Source organism: Anser brachyrhynchus, assembly GCF_964034855.1.
Source record: "Anser brachyrhynchus genome assembly, chromosome: 11".
NCBI classification, from domain to species: domain Eukaryota; kingdom Metazoa; phylum Chordata; class Aves; order Anseriformes; family Anatidae; genus Anser; species Anser brachyrhynchus.
This window is the reverse complement of record NC_137706.1, coordinates 3812928-3839283: the sequence shown is the minus strand read 5'-3', so window position 1 is coordinate 3839283 and position 26356 is coordinate 3812928. Positions and strand designations below refer to the sequence as shown.

At 40.4% G+C, this 26356-nt stretch overlaps 2 protein-coding genes across 4 annotated transcripts in view; one reads left to right on the top strand and one right to left on the bottom strand.

The window, feature by feature from the left end:
* Nucleotides 1-26356, top strand: part of RFX7 (regulatory factor X7) — an 80313-nt gene that overhangs the window by 359 nt on the left and 53598 nt on the right. Inside the window, exons 2-7 of one of the 3 annotated variants that reach the window (XM_080551720.1) lie at nucleotides 14862-14992; nucleotides 15577-15623; nucleotides 17700-17778; nucleotides 21147-21332; nucleotides 22513-22644; nucleotides 24387-24504. Coding sequence is in view for 1 of the 3 variants with exons in the window: in XM_080551719.1 (XP_080407845.1) it covers nucleotides 25951-26096 (146 nt within the window). In the remaining 2 variants the exon portion in view is untranslated. Of the gene's footprint in view, nucleotides 1-14861; nucleotides 14993-15576; nucleotides 15624-17699; nucleotides 17779-21146; nucleotides 21333-22512; nucleotides 22645-24386; nucleotides 24505-25624; nucleotides 26097-26356 lie in introns of those variants that run through there. The other 2 variants (XM_080551719.1, XM_080551721.1) reach the window with 2 other exon arrangements.
* Nucleotides 1925-26093, bottom strand: LOC308200941 (uncharacterized protein; the record flags this gene model as incomplete). The annotated part of the gene is made up of 2 exons (XM_080607560.1): nucleotides 1925-1947; nucleotides 25451-26093. The coding sequence occupies 2 exons, from the start codon at nucleotides 26091-26093 to the stop codon at nucleotides 1940-1942; spliced, it is 651 nt and encodes a 216-aa protein (XP_080463686.1). The 3' UTR covers nucleotides 1925-1939.

Below are 26356 nucleotides of genomic sequence, written 5' to 3'. Positions count from 1 at the left end.
GAGATAACTTTGAGCACCGAGACATGTATCCCATGTAATGGGATAAATGGTGATGAAATGAAATACGGGACAAATGTGATTAGTGGAAGGCAAAAAATACAAAGATCAATATAGAAAATGAAAGTGCTTAATGTTAACATTGGTATTGATACAAAGGGGAAAAGGATGAGCCTATGAAAAAGAAGTTACAGAGCTTTTGGAAAAAACAATCAGACAAGAATTCAGTCCATTACAGACTTTTTTTTTGGGGGGGGGGGGGGGTCAGTAAGAATAGCAAGAGGTTAATGGTTGGTGGCCTTTGAAAAACAACATGCAGAATTTAATTCTAATGGTTAAGCTTTTGATTTGGAGAAACAAGGAAGTGAGAGGTCAATAGAAGAAACTGGACCTGCACAAAGGGAAAGACAGATTTTGTTAAGTAATAAATTTTCGATTCCAAGAGAGATTAAAGCGTCATAACCAAAATGAGGCTTTGGGGGACTTTAAGAGAAACAGAGGAGCTAGAGAATGCCAACAAGGTGAAAACTATAATGCCAATATGAAAGCTATAAGGATGAACATGCTCTTTCCAAACAGCAACATTTTTTTTTTTTCAAAAGAAAAGTATTTTTTCTTTTTGCAGACAAGTATTTTGGTAATATACTTACTGTTTTTGAAGTTTTCATCCAATATAGCTGTATAAGATCATAACATTAAAAATGCCATAAATATTAGCTAGAGGATCTCTGCTAGTTAGGTATGCAGGCAACAAGATCACTGGTTGAGATTAGAGAGATTAGAGCCATGGGTTTTTTAGCCAGCTTTTAGCTAACTTGATAAACAAAAGTGGGGTAATTTATTATATTATAAATGATTAAATATGTTAACAAACACAGCAACACAGTTCTTTTTGTGTAGAGCCCTCTGGGAATGATAACATACATACGTATTAGGATTGCAGATTTGCACATTTCTCTATGATCCACAACATGATTTATTTAATACGATTTATTTTATTGAAATATTTAAATCCAGTTGTACTAGATTTAAAATTCAACTACCTATATTTAAAATAATGTGAAAAGATGAGCATGTTTAGATAAGTATTTCTTGGTGAACTTGAAAGTATTTCTCCAGAGATGTAGAAAACAGAAATAAGAGATTGTTATATTCTTGATCCCTTACTCCATTAAGGTTTTATCACTTTTATGTTGACTTGATGTGACCTTAACAGTTGTGGTTAATTCTATAATACTTAGTTGGTAACTGGGTAGAGAATAGGCTTATATTACAGTGGACAACCAATAGCGAGATACTTACAGAGCTAGGAGAATTTATTTCATTTATCTGAAAAAAGCACTTGAAAGCAAAGCATTGGTATGGTTTGAGATTTATCTGACATTATTTGTTTGCAGATTCCCAGTTTCCCTTTAATCATTTCTAAAACATTAACCTAAAAATCATGATTATAATACCACATTTTAGTCATTTTGAAACAGAGTGCAGATTTCAAATGGATCAATATTTGTGATCATTTTGAGCAATAGTTGAGATCTATTGCTAGTATCCCTCCATGATTAGTGGTTGTAAATCTTCATTCTTCTGTAGCTTCCAAGTATTGCATTATTTTTTATTTTATAAGGTTTCTTCAGGATGATGTTGTTCTCATAATCAAATGGCTCTAACAAAAATGCATGCATTCCAAGTTAAGTGGTTCACTGCATTGCCATTGTTGATCTTTCAGCAAAGGAGGAGGCAGATCATAGAACAAAAGAGCTCAATCAGTATAGCTGGTAGGAGTGGTTCAGGACAGAAAGGTATGTGTTGCTGATATGCTGTTAGAATAGTTTATTGCAGAAGACAGCTGAGGATCAATATACAGTGTTTGCTTTTGATTAGATCAAAGAACATGCATTATTTGTTACCTATGGCCCTCTTCTTCTGCAGGCACAAGTGTGGACTACTTTCCTTTTCAAAAGAAAAATATAAAAACTTGAGATTTATATATTAACCTGTTCTTTTTACAATTTTAGGTATTTTCTTTTTTTGTTCCTAGTATATTCTTATTGGCTTAGTGTCTTCAACATTCATTATATAGAATTTTCCATGCCTCTCATAAAAGTTGTGACATTTAGTAGAGACTTGAATACCATCCATAGCTAACATTGTAGGAAAGCACAGGATTTCCATGCATGTGCACATTACTTGTCAGAAACAGAGGAACAACAGTGTTTAGGAGAAGATGTTCCTCCGTAAAAATCATTGCAAATGCATCAGGCCAAAGAGACAGCAACTGATACCATTGCTGAAGTTGTGTTTTGTTTATTTTTAGGCCTGTGCTAAACAAATAGATAGCCTAAATAGCATCATCTATATGCAAAAGGCTTACCATTTTTAGATCAACAGTCATGTTAAGGGTTGTATATTGTCCTTGGTAATGTGGTAGAACTAAATTCAATTAAACTCACATATATGAGAGAGGCCTGTAATAAAATACTACCTGATTACAACTCTAGAAAGAAATGGCTTTTACAGGACTTACTGCAGCCTGCTGTACCCTCCATACTAGGAAAGAGGGATGCTTTACAGAGCAAACTGTGTCATTCTTACGTGTACGCAAGTTTCTTTGACCAGTACAGTCTGTACTGCTTAGATTACCCAGCTCTGGGTTGAGCAGTCATGAATAGACTGTTTACTGCGCTATGTTTACATTCTCAGTTCTGAATACTGGTACTTTTCTCAGTCAACACCCACGTTTTTAGGCAAGTGAATCCAAAGCAATCCAATCCACTCTCAAAGGAGGTCTGTGTTACTGGGGCTGCCTCTGTTGCAGCAGTGTGCCACACAGCGCTGCCATATCTCGTGGTCCACGTGACATAAGCTGCCGTTCACACCATGCCTCTTATCTGCTCGCTTCACAAGCAGGGCAGGCACAGGGAGCCTCACACAGAACAAAAACCACAGCCTGTGCAGGCTGAACCAAGTAACGAGGAAGTAAACTAGAGACAGGCTGACTGTAGCACATGCAGACAGGCAAGGAATGTAAAGCTAGCAGGCAGTGTTTATCTATTTATCTATCTATCTATCTATCCATCCTAAATGTACCACAGAGGATGTCAAACTTGCATCCAAGCACATCATTGTAATTTAAGACACTGCAACACTTGCACCCACCCCCTTCACACTAGAATAGTTTCCCTACCTTAAATTTTTGTTTCATTTTTCTAGTTCCAATTTCCTGGAGCGGCAAGGAGGAAGACCAGAATTTTGGAATGAATTGTATGTGAAATTTCATATTTAGCAGTTTTCTGAAAAGTCAGGGGGGTTGGCTGCACAGACGCATCTTATTTTTTGCTTTAAAAGATAGAATTGATATTTCATACATACTGTGTGGAGTTCTTTAGGAGTAGTAACAGCCAATCTCACCCAAAAATCAGGCTAATTTTAATAAAATACATAATTTTGTGCAGTTACAGAGAAAATAGTGCAAACTTGTTTACCAACGAGCATTTTCAAACATCAGTGGAGTGGTAGGATCTAGACAATGTTAAGCTATTTAATCAATAATCCAGACACTGAGGGAATTCCCAGACAGCTGTTGGATTTTTTTCCCAAAATCAGTAACAATAATCCAGTGGTGTTTGAAATGGCATGATTGCATATTGTAATGTATAAAAATACATTTTGTATTGTAATGTAAAAAAATACATGCTGATATTTCCTCATGGCTCTCTAATTCCTCCATAAAGACCAAGTATTATTAATAGCCACGTATTTCTTATGGAAAAGCTGCTAGCTGCTTGGACATAGGAAGTCTGCCAAAAAATCTTTTGACTTTAACAACAAATATCCTAAAATGGTTTCCTGTCAGTATAGACTGTTATCACATGTTTTTTAGTGTAATGACACTGATGGATGTTAGTTATGCATCAAGTTTGTGTGGCAGAAGCAGAGGAGGTGTGCATGAACCGAGCACATAGATTTCGAGGGACAACAGGGCTGGGGGGATGGGCAAGCTGACCTAGTAAGTCTTTTCCATCTCCAGTGCCTCCAGTTCTGCTTTCATACAGGTTTTGGTTTGATGGAAATACTTGTCTTGTTTCCAGTAGCTGTGTAGACATATACAACACCTAGTTGCTAGACTATTCTAGATGATTGTTATATAGCTGTAACTAGCTTGCTTAGGATATTCAGAATGCTGTTTACAAATATAAACATTTTTCTTTGTTCTTCTCTGCTTTGCTATTGGAGCTTACTTATTTCTGTGTCATCCTTTCTAACCTAATCCAAACAATAACCTTGGCTCAACAATTTAAACATATTGAATCCCCAAACAGAGTAGTTTTTCCTAGTAATACTCTGATTACAGCAGCTTTTATGTCTGAACAGGAAAGGACCTTAAACACTAAATCTCATCAGAACTGTAAAAAATAAGTGGTGAGCATCAGTCACGTTTTCTTGAAATACCACAAGTCTTTCTTGAGGCCTAATCCTTTAATCTCTGGATTTTGGGCACTTCTGTTCTGATTACTAGGGATCAAAAGGTTTGGCAAATACTCTTCAGACCACTCTTCAAAGTGGCCACTGTAATGTTACCAGGTTATGACAAGTTTATGATTTTTTAGTTGTAGTAGTAGCTGGTGGATTTTTTTGGATTTTTTTTTTTTTGGGGGGGGGGTAGGCAAAAACAAGCAAACCAAAACCAAGAAAAACAAGTTAATCAGTCTGCCTCACTGAAAATTAATAATAAAAAAACATGTGGTCCTCCAGTATGGTGGTTCAGAAGATTCCAGAAGACAGCAACATCAAAGTAAGAGAACTGTCTTTCACTGATGATGGAAATTCCTCCTACTGTGTAAGACATTACATTTTCTAGTTGACGGTACCCCTAAAGAGCTGCTAGGAGGTACACAAACACTGTTTTCCTAGCTTGTTCCCAAAGCAACAATTCATTTTACTTAAATTAAAAATCTTACACTATTTCCTATCTGAAATACGGTCATGTGTGAAGTTGCATTTAAAAAAACAGTATTTTGCAACCTTAGACCACAATCAGTCCCTTAGACCTGTCACTTAGATAATTTTGTCACATGTTCTTCGATCTCCTCTGGAAAGTACACTTTTTTTTTCTCTCCAAATCAGGTTATTTCTTCATCCTATTTCAAACAAAGGCTACATAAGTTGAAATAAATCAATGATTCCTTCTTCCCAAATTTAACTTTCATTATAGAAAACCAGAAGTAATATAGGGCTAAATATTTTTCCAAATATTTCTTACTTAATCATTGGAACTAAGACTGCCAGTTTATATGTTATTTTCTCTGTCTAAAGAACAGAATTCCATCTCCCTTAATTTTAAGGGAGGCAACAAGCTGCTATGAAGCAGAAATCACCTTTCAAAAGAATGGCATGCTACTGACATAGTAAACTTTGAAAAAGAAACAATCTTGTCACCCAATGCAGAGCCCCGCAGTTACTACAGGAGCAAATGCAAATCTGGCCATGCTGTTCCTGTTGATCCCATTCGTCATTATTAACCTGCATTTATTGTTACTGTTCATGCTGTTGTCTTTGAGAAATATAATCATGTATTTAGTACCAACAACCATATAATCTGAAAGAGCCAAATACTCTTCTGTTCTTTTAATGCGTATTTTATTTGCATAGGTGTGTTGTGACTTGTATCCAATTCTTTTCCACTTGGAAGAGTATGTTCTGCACATGCTATGCAGCATAAAAATCATTTAGAAAACATATTTTTGTATTGTTGCTTTTATGGGACTTGCCACATTGTATATTTGAGTGTGCATATCAAGGATGAATGCAGATGAAGTCTCAAAATCGCTATGCTGTGTTGACAACAGCAAAACAGGTCTGGCTTTTACTAATAACTTGCATATTTTTATTAACTTTTCATTCAGTGCAGAGTAAGATGTAATCTAAAATATTTGGTGACTATAGTGTGGCATCACTGAGCAAATTAGTATTATCTAACAAGTACAAACAAGTTCTAACATTTTAAAAGTGTCAGTGTTAGCATTCACAAATAATATATTCTCAGTGTAGCCTTAAACTAGAATAACACGTTTTGGTATTTGCTCATTCTACATTGCTTGATAAAAGAAATGCTAATTCAGTCTACATTGTCAGTTCAGCCCTTGGCTCCTCTGTTAATTCCCTCTCTGTGATAGAAAACCCGTAGCAGTGTAATAAAACGAAGTAAAAGTCCACCTACATGCTCCTGTGTAAAACTGCCAGTATGAATGCATGTGACTCGTTAGTGCATTAAACTGCTTTGGGAAATTATTTCAGCTTAGGTGAGGCACAAACGTTTTCACTAACTCTAGTAATATATATATAGTTCAGTATGGGGCAGAGGGAGAATATTAGTTTGTTATTTTTTTACCTGTTTTCGTAAACAAATGCGAACAGTTATTGTTATTATTTGCAGAGCCAGCAAAAATTCATGTGATTTTTTTCTTCTTCTGCCACACGAAAAAAGAGATGTTATTTTAACAACACAGTGTTTGATAGCTTTTAAAAATACATGGCCTAATTTTTAGGCATGCTGAGCACCCCAATTGCAATTGAAGTCAGCTCTAGCTGAAGATGCCCCACAGCACTCTGAGGCAGTCCCTCAGATTTGAGATCCAAGTATAACATTAATGGATGTCTCTGATGTGAGGGTAGCTACCAGGAAAAGCACAAGGGGGTTTGTTTTCAGTTCATGGACTAAACTTTGGCTGAGTCTTTTGAGAAATACATATATTGAGCACGTCCAAAAGCTTTGCCAAGGTATCATCACAGCAATCTAACTTAGAAGTAATTTGTAAGTTAGCTTAAACTAAATCAGGGCTTCACTAATGGGAATTGCTTTGTGAGAGGAAATGCATAGATCAAGATCTGGACATCTACTGTGGGACAGTAAGGCACAGCTAAGCATCTGTCTTTCAAAGAAACTACCTTGCCATGGCAGAAATAACCTTGGACTGAATACTGAACTGAACTTGCAGGCTAGGACCATTTGGCAGTGATTTAAAAGTTTCTGTTGTATAGTCACAACTTTTTTTTTCCTTAGAGAAGCTACGATTTTCCCAGGATTCATGCTTCAGCAGGCAACAGCAGATAACTGGGAAGGCCTCCCAGAAAAATAAATGACACAAAAAAATTCAAATCCCTGACAAAAACAAATACATAAATACAGACTTTCCTAGATGTAAATGCAACAAAGTGGAAAAATGTCCTTGCTTCAGTCTCATCACTCCTTACAGTCCTCTTTTCCAAGCAAAGTTGGATCCCTACTTTCATTTAGGTATTGTATATGCATTGAGTGCCACAGGACAGATGTACAAGCAGTATAGTGGCAAGTGAAAGGCTGTACGTTCCTTTAAAATTTATTGTCAAATAACTTATTAGCATTATTAAATGAACTGCTGTGTTCAAATGCTCTGAACTTTTGGTTAACAGAGTGGGAGAGGAGAAAAACTGGCTAACGTTAATTTTGAATGAATCAGCTTTTATGCCTTTGGCTGTGCTGAGTAAAAAGAGCACTCCAAAGGCATTTAAGTTCAAAGACTGCATTGTGGGTTCTTTTCCCTAAAACCTGATCAAAAGAAAAAGATCCATTGGAACAGCTATTTTGTTTACTTAGATTTAAACAATCTTCTCCAGTGTTTGCAATTCAGATTTTGCAAGATCATGCCACTGCATAAGGAACAGAAAGGGGAATGTAGAGATGAAAGCGATTGTTATCAAAGAAAAGTTGAATCCTCACTGTAAACATATAGCTTGAATAGTGAAAATATTCATTGTAAAATTATTTCTGGTTTCAATAAATTAAACAATTCACACTTAAACATTAGGTGTAAAGTTAAATTTAATCCATTTTAAATGATACGAATCAACATATTAAGCATCTGTGGTTATAACCGTGTAGTGCTTCCTTTCACTTACATTGAGTCTTAAAATGTATTTAAATAGAATTAAAAGTTAAAATAATAAAATTCTACTCTGAGATGGACATAAGCTTTTGTCATACCTCCCGAATGGTGACCTCACTTCTGTGAAGATCACTTGCCTGTCATTTCTTAAACAGAACTAACAGCTGTATTGTAAATGGTAGTTTTAGAGCAAAAAGAAAGTCCAAAATTGCACTAAGACAAAATAACTGATACAGGGCAACATGAAACTTTCTGTATTCATTGTGAAAATACTGTTTGTAGAGGAGGCCATTATCACTGGCATGAGCTTTAATGTATTCAGTCACAAATATATTCGAGGTTTCTCACTTAGGGACTCTCTCATTAAAAGTAATGTGTCACGCTGGTCATGTAAAGTTGCTGAAGTCTCTTTATTAATCTTTCAAACCTCAAAAGAGGACTTTATAGTTTAAATTTGAAATCTTATTAAGAAGATACTGAATACAGTAAAATCATCGTAATAGTTTTTAATAAACTAACTCTTGTCAGAGGATTTGAGCAACCCCCCAAATAACCAGGGGTTTGCTCTCATACAGCATTGCATGTGAAAGAGAAAAAAAGCAGCTAATGACAATGAAAAATAAGTTATTTTTTCCTTTATCTTTGAAGTCAGTACAGCATGAACAACAATCATGGGTCCTTTCCCTGTGTTGCTCTGGCACCATGACTGAGTGCTGGCGTGTGTTAGAGAAACCACCTCCACAAAGGTTGTGGTTTATTTTCCATGCAGCTTTTCCAACTGTGTTGACATTAGCAGTAAAGCTGCAAATGATGTTATTCCATGCCATGTACAGCTGTGTTCCTTATGCAACCAGCAGTCCAATAGGAAATGAACATAAGCTGCCCCTTTCCTGGGTCATGTTGAACAACCATTAGATAACTGCTGGCCTCTTGTGTCTGAGCATTGAGCATTTTATGGAGGAGTGTCCAGGTTTGTGCCAGTGGAGTTATACAAAGCTACCTATGTGACAATGATGGTTGTTGCTCTGATAGAGCTACAGGAAGCTCTGCTCACGTAACAACTGAAAACATATTCTTCCCTACTTGTCTACCATTTTTGTAGATCTCCTCTGAAAAGATTTGAGTTTTGTTGGAGGTTTATGTCAAACTGGAATACTTTTTCAGGAAAGTGGTTAAGCTCATATATAGTGTTAAGCATGTGAGCTGTTATCTAACTGCAGTACTGAATCAGATTTCTAAATTTGTTTCATCTCCTTTTGAATGGAAATTGATCCATCTTCTGAAATATTGCTAATGCCAACCAAAACATATCTTTGTTTCCAGAAAGACACGCTAGTTGTGTTAATATTTGCCTTTAAAGTTTGGTTTATCCAACCAAACTTTGGGGAATAGTTTAAATTATGTCTGGGTTACAGTAGAACAAATTTCATAATGAATATATAAGAAATGGGAGAAGCATATCTAGCATTCCTGCAAGTAATATGAAGTGCCCTATTTTATTGTTTGATCTATGGCTATGCAGCGCTGTTTGAGATTAATAAATTTACTTCTTTCACTTCAGATCTTTTCCTAATGTTTTAATCCCACGAAGTATTTATTCTTTAAATTAGTAATATAGTATGAAACCCCAATGTCTCCTTCCAAATTCTTTTAGAATTTAATTTTATACATGAGCTTAACTCATTGTTTAAGAGCTCACGTAAGCCCTTTGCAACCTGTACTCTTACATTGGCTGCACCTATTTTTCACGTTTTTCTATCCTGTATGTTATCTTTATGGCAGAGACCATTATGCAGAGACCACCTTTGGTACTGATCCTGGGTAGACTGGAGTCTTTGCAATGTGTTTTGCAGGAGTTGTAAACACAGAGTAGACCTAAGCTTATTACCTCAGCTTTCCACTCTTGCAGTGATACTTGTGGCTAGGTGGCTTTAACCTTAATCTGAAAATACCTCGGTGTTACTGCTGCTGGTTCAGCTCCCTGAGACCACTACTCTGGAGACAGTTCATGTAAAAGCTTTTGTGTTATAGGTCAGCTAGTACCCAGACATTCATCACAAAAGCAGGTAGAGTAGTGGGAGAAATTGTAAGAAATGACTCCTTTGGTTGAGGGAGAACAGCTGAAGAACAGAACCCACATTTCCTTGTCAAACACCAAAGAAGGCTAACAATGCAAATCTGTTACCACATAAGCACAGTTTGAGAATAACAGCTATCATGCCCAAATGTCAATGGCATATATTCAGGATAGCCTCTCCTCAGTAGAAAAGCAACATTTTGGTGCTCTTTCTAAATTTGGTATCTGCTGAAAGTGTTGGATCTTAAAAGCTGGATGTGGCTGAACTCTCTGGCTAAGGCCTATTCTTTTATTTGTTTGTACTTTGACCGAAGGATTACACTGACAGTTTCCCAGGATCCAAAATTGCATTTAATCTGTTTACAGAGCTGCATACCTTATTTGAATGTGAAAGAAGGAAATGAAAGTGACTATTTCTATATCATCTGATATCTGTTCACAGGGAGCAGAAATTACTGTCCAGCCTTCTTCCCCAGGAAAGCCTACCCGACTGTGCCGTGTAACTGAGTGGTGCTTGAACATGCAGTATAGCCACACAAAATACCAAAAAAAGCACTAGCGAGCAGTAAAAGGACTAATGCACACAAGTAGAGTTACAGGAATTAGAATAATCCCTGCATGACCATAACTGAAGGTAATTTCACTTGCAGTTGTCAAACTGAGCTAAACTGGCAACCAAAGGAATGTGTATTTGTAATCCCTAGCAGTGCACTTGCAGTAAAAGAGAGACTCAGGCATGGCACACTCAGACAATATCACCTCATTCAAATTCACTCAGGCTGTGCAGAACCCTGCACTTTTTCTCTTTGCTTTTTTTTTGGTCACAGCTCACACATCTGTGAATCATTCAAGGGGAAATTTTGAGAGATGCTGTGTGTCAGGTCAATCCAGGTTCATTCACTGTATGTCCTTAGAAAGCCAGAAATTCTGGTGTGTAAACAGCGGGGGAGGGGAAGGGAAGGTTTAACAAGACAGCCAGAGTTGATCTTTTCTCTAAATATTGCGTATAATTTGGTTTTCTGATTATGCACTACACTACAGTTGTATTTTCTTTAATTCAGTTATACAAATACAGAAGTCAATTAATATTCCTGCACTGTGTGTGTTATGAAGGATGCACAGAGAAAACCTTTGTTATTTTTCTGCTGCTAAAGGAGCTGTTCAAGTTAAACCATATTCCTCTACACAGCAACAGCAAAGTAAATGACAGCCTTAATTCAATCCAGAATGCTTGATAAATTGAGAGGGGTTGTTTACCTAGTGTATTAAAAAGTCTCTTGGGACGGATTTTATTGTGATCTGCATAGTCATCCATCTTCCTATACTGTCTGTGCTCATGTTTGTGAGTAAAACATATACAGTAATTTAGCATTCAGATAATCCCACAGCTATAATCCAGACAGAGTTAGCTCAAATTTTTCCAGGATTTCTATTATCTAGATTTAGCAGCGTGGTGTTGACTGGATATTTTAAATTGCTGCAAATGCTTTTTTTCTGCAATAAACAACATATTTTGATGATCTCATAATTGAAGCTCTGGATTCTTCCTGGTATTAACCACATAAAAAAAAAGTATCTTTGTGAGGACAGTGACTGCACAGCTGGAGCATGGTTTTAATGGATTCCAGCTATTTGACTACATACCATATAAGATCATACAATGTTTATGCAAAAATCAATGTAAAATGTACCTTCCCTGTAGTAGTGCAGATAATCTGAAGAATGTTCATCTCCACAGATCATCTATTTGAAAATGAACGCAACTGTTTCAATTTTAATAATGTTTTGCTACACTATATTTTACAATATAATAATATAGAGCCTGGCTCTTTTATAGCACTTTCAATAAACAGATTGGAGAGCTTTTATTGTTTTCAGTTTCCTCAGACAGAACTTGTACTTTTTCTCACTCAGCAGTTTCTAGGAAAAGAGGGAGTCCAGGAGGAGGGAAAGCATCATTATCTGAATGAAATAAGGGTATATTGAAGTCCAAATGCACTGGATACCTTTCGCAGTAGACCACCCTTTGTAGTAGGTTCCTCTGATTAATTGCAAATGTATTCAAAGGAGCAGAGCAGACATTGTTGAGAGAGTCCAAATATGCTTGTACCAAAAATGCCAGACCTCCCACACTTGCTAGCATTGGTGGAGCTGCAGGAGTAAGAATGCTTACTTATGTGGGAGATTTTTAGGAGGGAAGTGTACTGTGGGGAAAATTTTAACGCTGCTGTTTTTACCAGAGTAGAGCATCTGAATTGAGGCAAACAGCAGGACAGGGCAATGCATGCAGTATGCTCTGCCTAGCAACTTACTATTCTGTTGTAAATGTAAAAAGTACATTATTAACTCTGAGAACAGATCTTTTGGGAAGCAGCTTGTGTGCACCTGGCAATACTTTGATGCTAAGATTGTCCATAAGTGTCTAAGAAATTCAAAAAAAGCAAACTATATCGAACCATTTGTGAGATTTGGGATGCCTTGAGTCATATTATTGCTCCCCAGACTGGAGGATTCAGATGCTAGTTCACTGGGTGAATTCAGGTATGCTCCTCCTGAAACCATTGTGCTGTGTTTCAGGTACCTTCTCTGACCATACAATATTGCCAGCCCTAAAAACTTTAAAAATCTTAAAAGAGGTTTTAAATGGGAAAAGAGAGAAAGGATGCTCATGTAATCACTTGATATAAAGCTGTTGAAGATACAATACTTTGCTTAGTCCCCAAACTGCAGGTTTGCCAAAACTATGCCAAAAAAAAAAAAAAGAGAGAAATACACTGCATATATGTAGCAATACTTTTGGTTTCGTACTTGCTGTGAGTTATTCTTTGCTGTAAATACTATAGTAATTAGGTTTCAGATGCAGCAGTGCTTACGTACTTGCAACGAAAAAGAAACTAACAGACCATTCACTTGCCTCACCCATCTGCTGCCCCTGGTAAAGCAGTGGGACTTCTCCTGTTGCGCTAAAGAGAAAGCCCTGACTTCTGGTGAGAGAAATATTTATGCTCAAATATCTATCGATATCTAAGTTGCATCCCCAGTAAGTCAGAACTATGAAGCTGTAAAGCCAGGAAGATGGAAAAGCAACCCGATAGCTCTTAAACTGCGCTTTCTTCCTGACAGTGCCTGGGACACCAGTTGTTGCCCCCGTTTGAAACAGTGGTTGGGAGTTTTCAAGCCCCAATTCTTTCTTTAAAATAATTTCCTTAGACCCCTAAAAAGTGGTGTCAAAACCATAGATAAGCAGATTTTAAAATAGCTCTGATATTCTTATGTCATAACTGCATCTGTATTTGAACAGAAATTCAACACGATCTTAAATTTTACAATCAGAGTCCAAGGAAGTTGCAGATGTACCCACAGGCCTTCTCATTGCTACACATAGGGTGTTTTTTTCTACCCTATTATATCCTGATCCCTCTTTCAGCAATTATTTTGAACCATGCTAAGGACACTTTTTTACTCCATTTAGATTCTCACTTGCTAATGCAAATGCATCTTAAAATATCATCTTCCCAAGTTATTAGATACAGAGGCATACTGGACTAAGTTGAAGCATCAGACTAGCAAAGAAAGACCAAGACATGAAAGAACATCATGTAAATATTGACATATTGTTTTTATGACTAACCTATGATTATTCTTTAACTTGCCTATGCTTTCAGAATTAAAAGGAGGAAATTTATATAGCAGAGTAATGTTTTTCTACAAAAAGTGACCAAATACTATGATTATAGAACTTTCTATTCAAGCAATCCTTCAAAATTAAAAAAAAAATAGTAAAGTTTAGAACAAAAAAAAATGAAAATATCTTACAGTGGGGTGGGTCTGGTATGTTTAAATGTCACATCACTATTTTCTGTGTCTGCATGTGTCATTTGAGATTAAATACATTGTGAATAAAATTTAAAACATCGTATTTTCTAACTATCTACCAGGCCTTTGTGCAGTATATTGTTTCCTTTTTAACAGTTAGATTGCTAGTAATGAAGCTCTGTATCTCTGCTTTGATGGTGTTTGTCCTCAGAGATGGTTGTGGCACTATATCATATGCTATAAGCTGCAGCAGTACAAATAGGGCAGAATTTGGGCCTGTAGCATCTAGTTAATTGCTCTGTGTGCCTTTAGCTGAACTGATGCCGTTCTGCCCCCTCCCCTACCTCAGTGCCAGAAGAATAAAGCAACTCAAAGTCAAACTAGTCAGTTGCTGTAATTCTGGAAAGATTTTCTGTGCAAGAAGTTGCCAACTGCACAATCATCCTTTTTCTCTTCAAGTTGCAAACAGCCAGAAGGTACCAAGCCCCTCTCTCTGCATTGCACAGTGAGGAATCTCAAACATCACTTTGGTAGCTGTTCCCTGCTGTTTTAACCCATTGAGGTATTTTCTAAAGATGCTCTTATTTCCATGTGCTTGGCTGGTGTTATGGTGACCATGAGTGCATAGATCAAGTTACTGGTATGGGAGCAGCCTTGCCAGGAAGCCAGAGGGTATATTCAGTGCAAACTGTTTTTAGAAGCCTAAATAGGCACAGCTCTAACTTGGGTGCCTGCTATGTTAATAAAAGGACTAGACATTATTTCTGGCCAACCTACCTCCTGAATGTGGATAAAACACAGCCTGTATCTGAGAAAAGGATTGGTCCTGGGTTGATATCACATTTAGCTATCTGGCCCTTACAGGACTGTGTAAATGGCAGTATCTTAAACTTGGCTTAAACAGTTGGATTCCTCAGCTTGAGTTCTGCCAGAATTCAGGGAGAGGACTTCGTTAAAACCTGAAAGGAGAAGTAAACAAACCTCAACCAAACAAAACTGCCTAACATGGGAAATTTTAATTAACAGAATGTGATCAACTCATTCTACAGGTTAAAGTGAAAATGAAGAGCAGAGGGAAAGCTGCCCCGAATCCCTCTCTTCCTGATGTGGAAAGAGATCTCTATTCCCTACTTCCTGAAGGAAAGAAAATGATCTGCTGCAAGAAAATCAAGTTAGCAAGGTGACCTACTGATTTATTTATTTTCTTCTTCTTATAGTGGTAATAAAACACCCAGATCTGAAATGCACTGGTTCGTAAACTGAGCTGGTCCTGTAGAGCTTATTCAGATTAAAACTGTTGAAAATCTCTGAGTGCTATCCCAAAGAGTAAAATCCATGATTTTATCCATTTTAATCCCCACACTTTGCTCCTATGCTCAAATTATATTAGTTGTAAACTGGGAGCTTTTATCTGAATTTCTATAATTTCACACATAACGTTAATTAAAAAGCTATTTAAATATATCAGCCATCTCTTGGGCTCACTTTAAAAATAACAGAGGACATGAAGTCCTCTCTCATATTGATGTTTATACTTTGGTCTGTTTTTCTTTTGAATTGTTAGAGAAATGTTAGAAGCCTGAGAGTATGAGAACGGCTGTTTTTTGGCTGTATGTGGTATTGATTTGTAAGAGCAGTGACATTGTAACTGTTAAACTAATTAGAAGTTTTGGCAATAAACTGTTAAGACATTGATAAAGCATCTTGATAAAGGATACCATTCTTCTCCTATCTAAACTGATTTGCTATTGATTTTTTTGCTAGGGTGAGGATCCAACGCAAACAGATTGGTTACGACCACAAAGATTGTTGTGAGTACTGAGAAGTCTGTAACCACCGCTGCTGACTCATTCACTGCCACACTCATCTGACCGGAGCCCGTCCCTCCCGTCCCACCCCCATTCACAAGTTATCTGCTCATGGACTGGGTTCCCTCAAAAGCTATCTGGCTTCATCCCCATCTCAGTGGTACCTTTCTGATAGCTTGATTTTGACTCTGAGCTAAACCCATTGCCTAGGTAGGATAAGTGTGAGTTCAGCCAGATGAATTATGAGCAACATTTTCTTTTCAATTTTCTTGTCTCCAATCCCACAGAAGATTGTTTTAGTCCAACAGAATAAGATCCTGTCCTTCAGGTAGATGAACCAGTCATTTTACATCAGCATGCAGTGTAATTATCCTACGTGTTCCCTATAAAAGGTATTCTACTCAGAGGTTTTTTCCACCTGAAATGTGGATGCGTTGCTGACTTCAGGATCCCATAGTGTGAACTTTCTACAAAAGCAGGTGAAGGCATTAAGAATCTGGACCTCAGTATAATGTCATAAACAGAATTAAACAGTCTCTCATTTCTTACATTTCACCCTGATAAGAAGAAATAATGTGCATGCTCCATTGAGGTCTATGCTGGTAAGGAGAACTCCCTGTGAAGTTTATAAACACATTCAATCCAAGTAGATAACATGACTATTTTTTTCCAACTTGATTCAGATTATTAGTCCCCAAGTCCTCACTGAGTAATACTGCAGTCACATATTTATGCTGAGGAAGACTTTTCAGTGGGATTATTTGCAAATTAAGACTTTGTCAGCTATTAGAAATGGGATCATTGCAGAGTTACTAACATTTTGCTGCTACTTATCACAGGCAGCACAAATCTGCCTAGCATCTCTGCTAATTATTTAGATTGTAGCAGACAGAAAGTTAATAGAATTACTATTGGAAGAATTTGTCGTCTATCACGTAGTGAAAGTGATTTTGATATATGAGCAGTGTTGGAAGGAATCATCAGTGCGAAAACTCAAACCGGATCTGTGTGCACAATATTCGTGTCTTGCAGGAAGTAGTGGGAGTTCACATGTGAAAAAGAGCTGTTCACAAATCAGTATCCCTGGGAGCTCTCTGAATGACTTTTCCTGCACTTTGTGGTATTCTGCAAAGAGAAATATCCTCTTTCTTCTTCATGTGCCTTTTTATGGCACAAACCATTCACACAAAGCCACATGTGTAGCAGTTCACACTGGTTCAACTGCAGAGGATGCAGATTAGGATCAGGTACAAAACAAAGGTTCTAGTCCATAGTGGTGGCTACAACTACTATCCTTAAAGCAAAGGAATTCTCAAAACAGTCTTAATTATTAAGTGATAGGACATGAGGAAATGGTCTCAAGTTGTGCCAGGGGAGTTTTAGATCAGCAAGAATTCTTCACAGAGAGGGTGATCAAGCATTGGAACAGTCTGCCTAGGAAAGTGGTGAAATCCCCATCCTTGGAGATGTTTAAGAGGTGTGTGGACATGGCACTAAGTTACATGGTTTAGCGCTGAGACTTAGTAGGTCAGGTTAATGGTTGGACTTAAAGATCTTGAAGGTCTTTTCCAACCTAAATGGTTCTATGATTCTATGATTAAAGTCTTTCCAAATTATAATGTGATGAATGCTTGGAGAGCTTTTGCTTTGCCTTTAATCACAGCTTAACTGGAATCATGAACAGTTTTCATAATGAAGTCCACAGCTTGCAAAAGATTTGTGTACCAAGTGTATGTGTAGACCTTGTTGTTCCAGATAGTACTTCTTCCCTGAAGCATGCAGTGACAAGCTCTTCAGTATGTTTATTACTGTACAACACTGTGAGCCAACTAATGTTTATTATTGGCTGTGCGTTGGGTCAGTGCAGAGTTTCACCACAAGAAGGTACATTCTAGATGGATTGTGCCTGAAGGACACCTATCCCTTATGGATCAACCTAGTGGGTCGAAGAACTTCTATCTTAATAAGGATGCACCGAGCTCCCACCTCTGCCTCAGGGGAGAGTAGGTAGAGTGACAAGTCCTGTCTGTGTACTTCCCAAGCACAACCAGTCTTGATTTGTACTTGGTCTTTTTCCAGAGCTCTAGGATGGAGAAAATCCTACTCATGTCCTGTCTTACTCCATATGACTGCACTGAAGCCAACTTCAATTACTGCTGTGAGTATTATGTTGAATAATTAAGTCTATGTAATGCCATTATATATGTGTACATTGTACCTATGTTCTCAGAGCAAAGGTGCATCCATAAATATAGGTACCAGACTGCTACATACGTAGAAGACAAATGGTATGTATTCTACATTAATTAATATTGCAAGCAGAATTTCCCACCTTTTTAAATATCTTGAATGCCCATTTTTAGAATCTAAATGTACACATACAGATTCTTATTGCTTTGACAACTGACCATTGTAATCTATCTTCTTTCAACATATGTAGCCGTAGTTTGTTCATTTAAGTACTGTCTTGTGCATCTTCAATCTAAGTGCCATAATTGTATTTCTGTTTCTACTTAAATAAAAATAATCAATTGATTTAATCAATTTCAAGATGGAAAGCAAGTAGTGGTACTCCCAGGACTCCAGGGAGTTAATAGGTCAAGTTTGACAGGAGTCAGGTGTGCGGGTGTTGGCTTCATTGGTCATCGCCTTGATTTATAGTTTGTTTTTTCTTAGCTGCTTGTTTCAGATTAACATTACACATTAAGGATAAAATGTGGCCGCCACTGGGATTTTACTATTCAGAGTAACTTGTTCAGAAATGTTGCTTGAGATACGCAGTCTTTGCCATTGTATTCTTCCGCTTGAACATTTCTGCCTTAAAACTACAGTCATACATAGACATAGCTAAAAACAAAAATGCAATGGCACTATCATGGATATTAAACCCTGTTGCTTTAAGGGGCACCCTCAACAAAACTAGGCCAAAAACTTGACCTATTTTAAAATACATGGCAATCTGTTCTTTTAAAAAATCATTCACACTTCATTGAGTTCTTCTCTCTCTCTTATGCCATGAAAAATACCATACAGTAGCAACATTCAGAACTCTTCTGCCTGTACAGTTTCCCAAACATGTATTGCAAGCTGAATTCTCCAGTTTGACAATTTAATTTTTCTCCATCACTGATCTTGAGAAAGAAACCATCTTAAATACTAGCAAATGCGTAAATTGAACTAATTAGCCGAGCAAAATGGCTACATCACTGCACTCTCTCCCTGTTGTTTACTGTGATGAACCCATTTGGCAACCAAGGCCTTAGGATCCATACAAGATTTTTGCTTCTAGGGGCTTCCATGTCTTGGATTTGAAAACTGGAAGCAGCGAGCCATATTTCTCAGTTATTTTGTAGTTCAAAATCTGGCTGTGAAACTCTATTTACTTTGTGTTGGACTCCTGCCAGAGGAGGCCTGGTTTTAGCAGATGGTCGTGGAGTGGATGCCAGACGTTTCCTGCTGCATCCTGACCAGGCACCGACAGCAACGCTCCTGGGCCCAGGCAGAGCTGCCTTCAGCAGCCACCGATGCTGAAGATACAGTGACTGCTGGCACAAATGCTGTGAAGAGTTGCATGATGCAGGCCTTCAGGCTAAAGGCTGTGTGGAGGAGAGGGTCCTGACAGCTTGGAGTGTGCGCAAGAATAGACATGGTGCTTGGAGGTGGTGGAGTTGTGCGCCAGAAGACAAGCAAGAGGAGAGCTGAAGTTTTGACCAAAAAGAACCGAAGTGTTAAAAACAGATGGACATGAACCAGTAGTGATGAGATGTGAGTGCTTTGATCTTAGGCAGGACACGTTACTGTCTTGTTGGGAGCTTGAAGAAGAAAGAGATGAGACGAAACATGAGGCTATGGCATCATATGATGTGTGAGATTATCTGTCTGCTCTGTGAGCACAATGTGCAGGTAGTATTTTCCTTTCCCTTCATTTCTGGGGAGCAACTTCTCTGAGAACAAAAATCTTGAATGGGTCCTCAGGCTGGTGTTTGATCTTTGAAGACACTTCCTGCTCACCAGATGGGGAATCAAAGGACAACTGGTGTAATCACGAGCACTTGGGTTTCGCTGGATCACTGTCTTGTCCATTTACATACAGGAGAAAATTCAAACAAATTCCTCAGGAGGCTGCAGGACTTGGAAATCCTCCAGAATTCCTTCAGGCAGCAATTAAGGACATCCATCGTTTATCTGGGAATGCAGCTCTTGGCCCAACATAACTGAAATTGATGGTTTCTTGGGCTAGGGCCTGTGCCACATGGCTCTGAGCCTGGGGTTTTGGTGCTCTCCCATCCTCTCCTATCATGTCTGGAATTACTGTATTACCATGTTATGCAGTGAGCTTCTCTGGGTCACGTTTCTGTACAGGTGGCCACCACTGCATACAGCAAGGCAATTCACAGGAGGTGCTGAGCCCCTGCAGACAGGGACTGACCCAGTCCTTGCAGTCAAGCCATTTCAGGCAGGCAACGTTTACTTTTGAATCCTCCTGCCTTTCCAGATTACTACTGAATCTCAAGAGGAAAAGAATTAAAGACTGAAGTGTTGTTTGCTTTGTTGCATGAAACTTGCATGCATTTCTCTCTCCTTGTCTTTGATTTTGTTAGTCTCCCTAAAACTGAGCTTCTCGGTCAGCATGAAAGACAGCTGACAAGATCAGGCATTTGCATAGGGGTCTGACTAAAAATATTTTCACCCCTAAATTTTACCAGCAAGGTTATCAAATATTCAACATCACCGAAAATGGAAAGATGTCAGTGCAGAACCTGATTCAGTTAAGTATCAAACTCTGGTATTTCTGTCAGTGACAACCTTCCTTCCTACTTATCAGCCTTGCTATATAGGACAGTCCAAATCATTACTTTCATGACCAGCTGTCCCTTTTTAAGTAGTTTTCTTAGGCTGCAGTAGTTAGTGCCTATTTCTTCTTCATTGATGTCTTGCAGCTTGAAGACAGCTATGTGATACATAGGAACACCATACTCATAACTTTCTCAAACTCAGCAGCTGATCCCATTTGAAATTACATTGAGACAAAGATTTGCCCCAGAAAACTTTACTTTACAGATGAGGCAGTCTATGGAAACAAAAAGTTTCAAACTGTCTGTACCATTGAAGAACTTGGATGGACCTTGGGAATTTAATCAGGTTATCGTGACTTCCAGAATGTAAGTGATCTGTATAGTATCCCAGCAAGACACCACACTCCTTGTCTGACCTATCATGGCAAGCTATAGCCAGGCCTGTGTGAACCTAGACCCTCGCTGTCTTGTTTCTGATGATCATCTTCATCTGCATGGAGTAAGGGCTGCACACCCATTCCATTAACATCTTAAAATTGCCTTGCAGAGATATAAGACTAAATGGATGGCAAAGCAGAGAAGAAATGGAGCCAGTGAGGATGGTTTCCAAAACTGTTTCCGTAACTAGTCAACGTGGTAGCTAATACTCGTGCTCTGATGGAGACGAATTCATGATCGTGGGGCCTGCCTAATATTTTCCTACCTTTTTATGTTTCTCATTGTTTTCCAGGTTGCGATACTGCCCACTGCACAATGCTTACGCTGTTCAGATGCTGCAAGAACCAGGAAAGTTTGGCAAACTCCTGGCCAAGCAGGCTATCCTTCAAATTAAAACAGCCCCTTTTTCACTGTGAGGTTTGAACACAGCCCAGTTTCTCCTGTCAGTTGATGTGACATGAGTTTGAAGATTTTCTAGGTAAATTAGATTTTTTAAAATAATTGAAAACATAAAAGCTAAAATACACATAAAAAATGGTTAGGTGTACTATTAGTTATTGCACTCTCATTTTACTAGTGCTACACATGAATAGAGCTAAGAAAACAATCAGAACTGGGGGGAGATGTCTTGGGCGTAGCTCAGGAGATCTGGAGACAGACATCTTTAGGGAAGAAGAGTTGCAAAGAAGGCATCAAAATGGGGTTCAGTTGAACCAGTGTTTAAAGCTTTTAGAAAGTGCCTTTTTTTTAGCAAGGTTTTAAAGTCATTTATCCTCACAGAATTTGTTTTATGCTTGTCTTGAGGACGAAGATAGCAATATTTCATTATTTATCTGCCTCTTACCCTCAGTGTAGTCTCTGAATGTGCAGGCCTCTCCTTGGCCCTGCATTGGACACAAGATGGCAGATCTCTCTCTATTGACAGGAAACAGGGAAGAGCACTCACCCTCGGTACTGGCTGCTCAGAAAGGGCAGCAAGACATTACTCCTTGAAAGCATGAGACAGTATATTCCCCAACTGGCAGAGACAATAACAAGGAAGAAAAAAAATAAAAATTGTGGAAAATAGGTTAGACAGTATTTAGGAATAACTTTCCCTTGCAGAGAGGGCTTGTGTTAGATTTTAACTTCCAGAAATGGAGGAAAAACGAACACTGCTTTTGGAATTAACTTGGCAAAATAGTTAGTTCCTGCCTGTCACCCAGACCGGATGGTGGAGATTGCCTTCATGCAGACAGTGGGCTCACTCTTTCCCCAAAATGGCTCTTTCATTCTCTTTCATCCTCTAGTAAATATACCTGTCCAGCGCAACAGGCTTCCAGCGCTTTTGAGTTAGAAAAGACAGGAATTTTAGCACTAATACAACAACATCACTTTCTAGATGAGCAAAAACTGTCTGCAGAAAGGGAATGTCTGGAAGCAGAGGCACAAGACCAGAAAGCCCCTATCCTATCTTGTCTGAGTTCAGCTGCTGCACTGCTTGAAAGATATTTGGGAAATGGGAAAGTAAAAGTAAGATTCCAGTCCTGCAAATACCGTTTAGGTTTCTGACATGCTTAAACTTAACCACATGCCTTTGTTTACAATAAAGGGACCTAAAATTAACCTCTTTATGTTTATTATTATTATTTATTTTTATTTTTTATTGTACTGACCAGGAGCCTCAATCTACATGTCCAACAAAACTATTCAAAGCCAGTAAGTACAAGGACTGCAGTAGAGGGTTGCAGTGGTCCTAGGTGGATACTCCTGGAAGGTCTTCAGTGCTTTGTCAGCTCATCTGAGAACAGGTTAGTCTCTTTGCAGTTAAATAATCCTCTTCAGTGTCTTCAAGTTAATTGTGTCAGCACAAGCTCCTCTTTGTTTAAACAATTATTCTGGATCTATTTCTTCTTTGTTTTAGTTGTATATTACCATGTAAACTGCATATAAGAAGCTGCCATTTTTCTTTCATGCATTTTGCAGAGGTACAAAGGCCGTATTAAATACAAGGCAAGTTCAGCTGGTTGTGTAGGAGTCAGCTAAACTGGCCTCAATTTATTGGCCTACCTAATACATAAAGGGAAGAAGCCCTCATTCAGTGTCAATACAGGTGTATAAAAAACCCGGGGCAAACCTTGTGCTGTATGGGAACGTGAGAAAAACACTGAAGTGGAGTTATTCCTAACATGAAAAAGGCTTTTGAAGAGCAGAGCACAGCCCTCTGTGCTGATGCTATTCTATTCTGTAACAGACCTGTTATTTTGCCCTTTAAATCTTCTGGATTTTGCCCTTTAAATCTTTAGCAGCAATAACTCCCATCAGCTGAATCAGTCGTGGGGGAGGCTCTAAGCAGGCCAAACAACCTGAAAGATAGTTTATGTTCAGGTAGCACAGGGGGAAGTTTGGTGTGACCATGTGCCACAGGCAGCTCTCCGGGACACCTCTCCTACCCAGTGTGTGCTGTGCAGTCCCTCTGCTCATGCCACCAGCCACTGGTAACCTTGCTGGAGCTGGAGGATGCCCTGTTTCTTTCAAGATCTGGCTATGAAAAAAAACTGTTAAATTATTCTTTACTGCTAGGTCTAAAAAGGAATTCTCTTCTTTACACCCAATTTTATTTTGGGCCCCTGTGTGTTCCATCAGGACTACTCAAATCCAGCAAGCAACAGAAATGGACTTATACCTGAAAGGCTTCACACCAAAAAAGCACAGGAAAATGTATTGAAAAAAAAAGGTGAACTGATGGTGAGATATGGGAGTACAGACATAGCTTTTGAAGCCTAGTGACCACTTCCACCACAAAAATGCAAGCTGGGAGTCTGGCCCACTTAATTATTTTTGGTGCCAATTTAATCACATTCTGCCCTAAAACACCAGGTGTGATTACAGGGTGGCAGTGGTGGTGCTGTGGTGCCAGTGTGTGTCCAGCACAGCAGATTTTACAGAGTAGATGTGACTAATTTCTTTTTTGGTCATCTGACGCTAATACAGCTATAAATAAGTATGATCACAATTTGACGTTGCTGGGAACTAAATTCTCAAGGAAATAAATAATAAATATGTCTTCCAACTGTTGGTTTAGACTGAAAGCAACACTGAAATTACATATATTTTTTCAATTTATTGTAATAGTCTATGGTCCTGCAAACATGATGCACATCTGTTGAACCTTATTCTGATGTGTAGGCCCATCAATTTCAATTAAGGGGAGATATGCATTTGCTCAAATCTTTTTAGGGCTGGGATCCAAGTAGGTTAAGCTCTGGCTCAGATTTCACAGGGTCAAACAAAAGATCTCAACAGAGGCAACCGGGACCCTGTTGATACAATTTGTATTAAGTGGAAACCAAACTAGAAAATATCACCAGGAACACCTTTGTTTTATTTTACCAGCTTACAAGTGTGTTGATGTAGTTTTCCTTGCAAAAAGCATAATAGGTAGGGATTTTGAATTGATTGCTTTTTTATTTACTTCTGATTACAATTTTTATCTTCTCTTCTTGGATGCCCTTCAGAAATTTCCAATTAAAGTTAAAAAAATTGCTTTTAGTAGGAGGGAGGAACAAGAGAATGTCGTTTTTGTAATTCTGATGAGAGGTTTTATGAGGAGAAGAAAATCACCATCATTGTCTCAGCCGTTAATGATCTCACTTTGGAGCAGTGGAAATGTAAGTGAAGATTTACTTTTTAAAACACTTGCTTTGGTTGGTGACATCGTTATTTTCAAATACTTATCTCCTAAATTTAACAATACTGTGTCTCCATGTGCGTATCTACTTTATTAGTTGTGTTTAGGCCTGCATTTTCTGGGACCAGCGTAAACTAGGAAGTTGCTCGTTTATCCTTATGTGCAGCGTGTGCAGGGTACATAAGCACCCACCCCTCTGCCCTGGGCTGAGCACGATCACCCGTCCTGCAGGCCCTGGGGAAGGTGCTGCCCCATCTCCCTGTGCCTGGCACCACGGCTGGCGTTGAGCTGCACCGGCTGTGTGGCAGGGCTGGGGGCTCCCCCGGGCCCACCGCAGCAGGGGCTTGGTGGGCTGGGGATCCACTGCCCCCCGAGGCTGATTTATTGCTATGGAGGCACAGGTTGTCCAGGAACAAGAGGAAAGGGGGAGGCACAGCTTGGGACTTTGGGGGCTTTTTGGCACCGAAATAAATCAAACGGAAAGCTGTTAATTCCCGTCTGAATGCTACAGGAATTGGAGCGACTGGGAAAACAGGGACAGGAGAGGGGCAGCGTGAGCCGCTCTCGGTGTTGACAGAGAGCGGGGGCAGAGCTCCGCGGGGCTGCCGGCCCCACGCCCTCACCCCTCCCGGCCTTCCCGCCCCAGGGCAGGACGAGGCAGCCTGCCACGGCTCCATGGCGGTGACCGGCTTCCCCGGGGACGCGTGCGCAGCGAGCAATTTTATTTTTTCCACGAACGCTAGTTTCTAAGCGGCGTGTGCGACCAGCGCCAGCCTCGGGAGCTGCGGGAGGCTGCGAGGTGCCTGCAGCTGATGTAATGCTGCCGCGCCGCAGGAGGGGGCTTCACGTGTCCCCGCGCACCGCCCCGCGCCCAGCCCGGGCCAGCCCCGCGCCCCTCCGCGCCCGGCGGCCGCCTCGCTCCGCACCTCCGCGCTTTGTCACCGCCGGCCGCGGGCCGCCCCCCGAGCCCCGGCTCGGCCCCGGCCCCGGCCCCGGCCCCAGCCCCCTCCCCGGCAGCGGCCCGCCTGCTCGGGCAGCGCCGAGCCTGCGCACTGCGCGCCCGGCCGGGCACGGCGGCCGCGGGGCGAGGAGCGGCGGCGGCGGCGCGGGGCGGGCCGGGCCAGGTGCTGCGAGGCGGGGGAAGCGCCCGGGCACCCTGCGCGGAGCGGCGGCGGCGGGAGGGCGGCGAGGAGCAGCAGCAGCAGCAGGAGGAGGAGGCCGGGCCGCCATGCGCCGTGCCGCGGGCCGGGCTCGCCATCCTGCGGCGTAGCGGCGGGACGCGGCTCGGCTCCCCGCCCGTGATGTCCCCCGGGCAGCGGGGGAAGGCGACTCACGCGAGGGCTGCGGCAGAGGCCTAGTGCCTACAGCGGGCAGCGCCGCGCCGCCACCCCGTCCGCCCCCCGGCCCCCGCCGCCGCCTCGCCCCCATGGCGGAGGAGCAGCAGGCGGAGGGGCAGCCCCCGCGGCGGCCGGCCGGCACCCCCGCGCCCCCCGGGGCCCTGCCGGCCCTGGTGCCGGGGCTGCAGGGCGGCGAGGCCAGCGCGCTGCAGCACAAGATCCGCAGCTCCATCTGGTAAGGGCAGGGGTAGGGGGTAAGGGGCAGGGGGGCGCTGCGCTGGTGGGGGGGGGGGGCGCTGCGCTTTTGTGCTCCCCCCCCGAAAACACGCGGGGTCGCGCACAGGTGTGCCCCTGCCCGGCAGCGAGCCTCCCTTCGCTTCGTTAGTATGCTTGTTATTTATTTCTGGCCCCCCGATGGACAGTCCCGTGCGCTGAAGGGGTTGGTTGGTGGTGCTGCGTGTTTGGGTTCATTTGTATTCAACGCTAATGGTAATT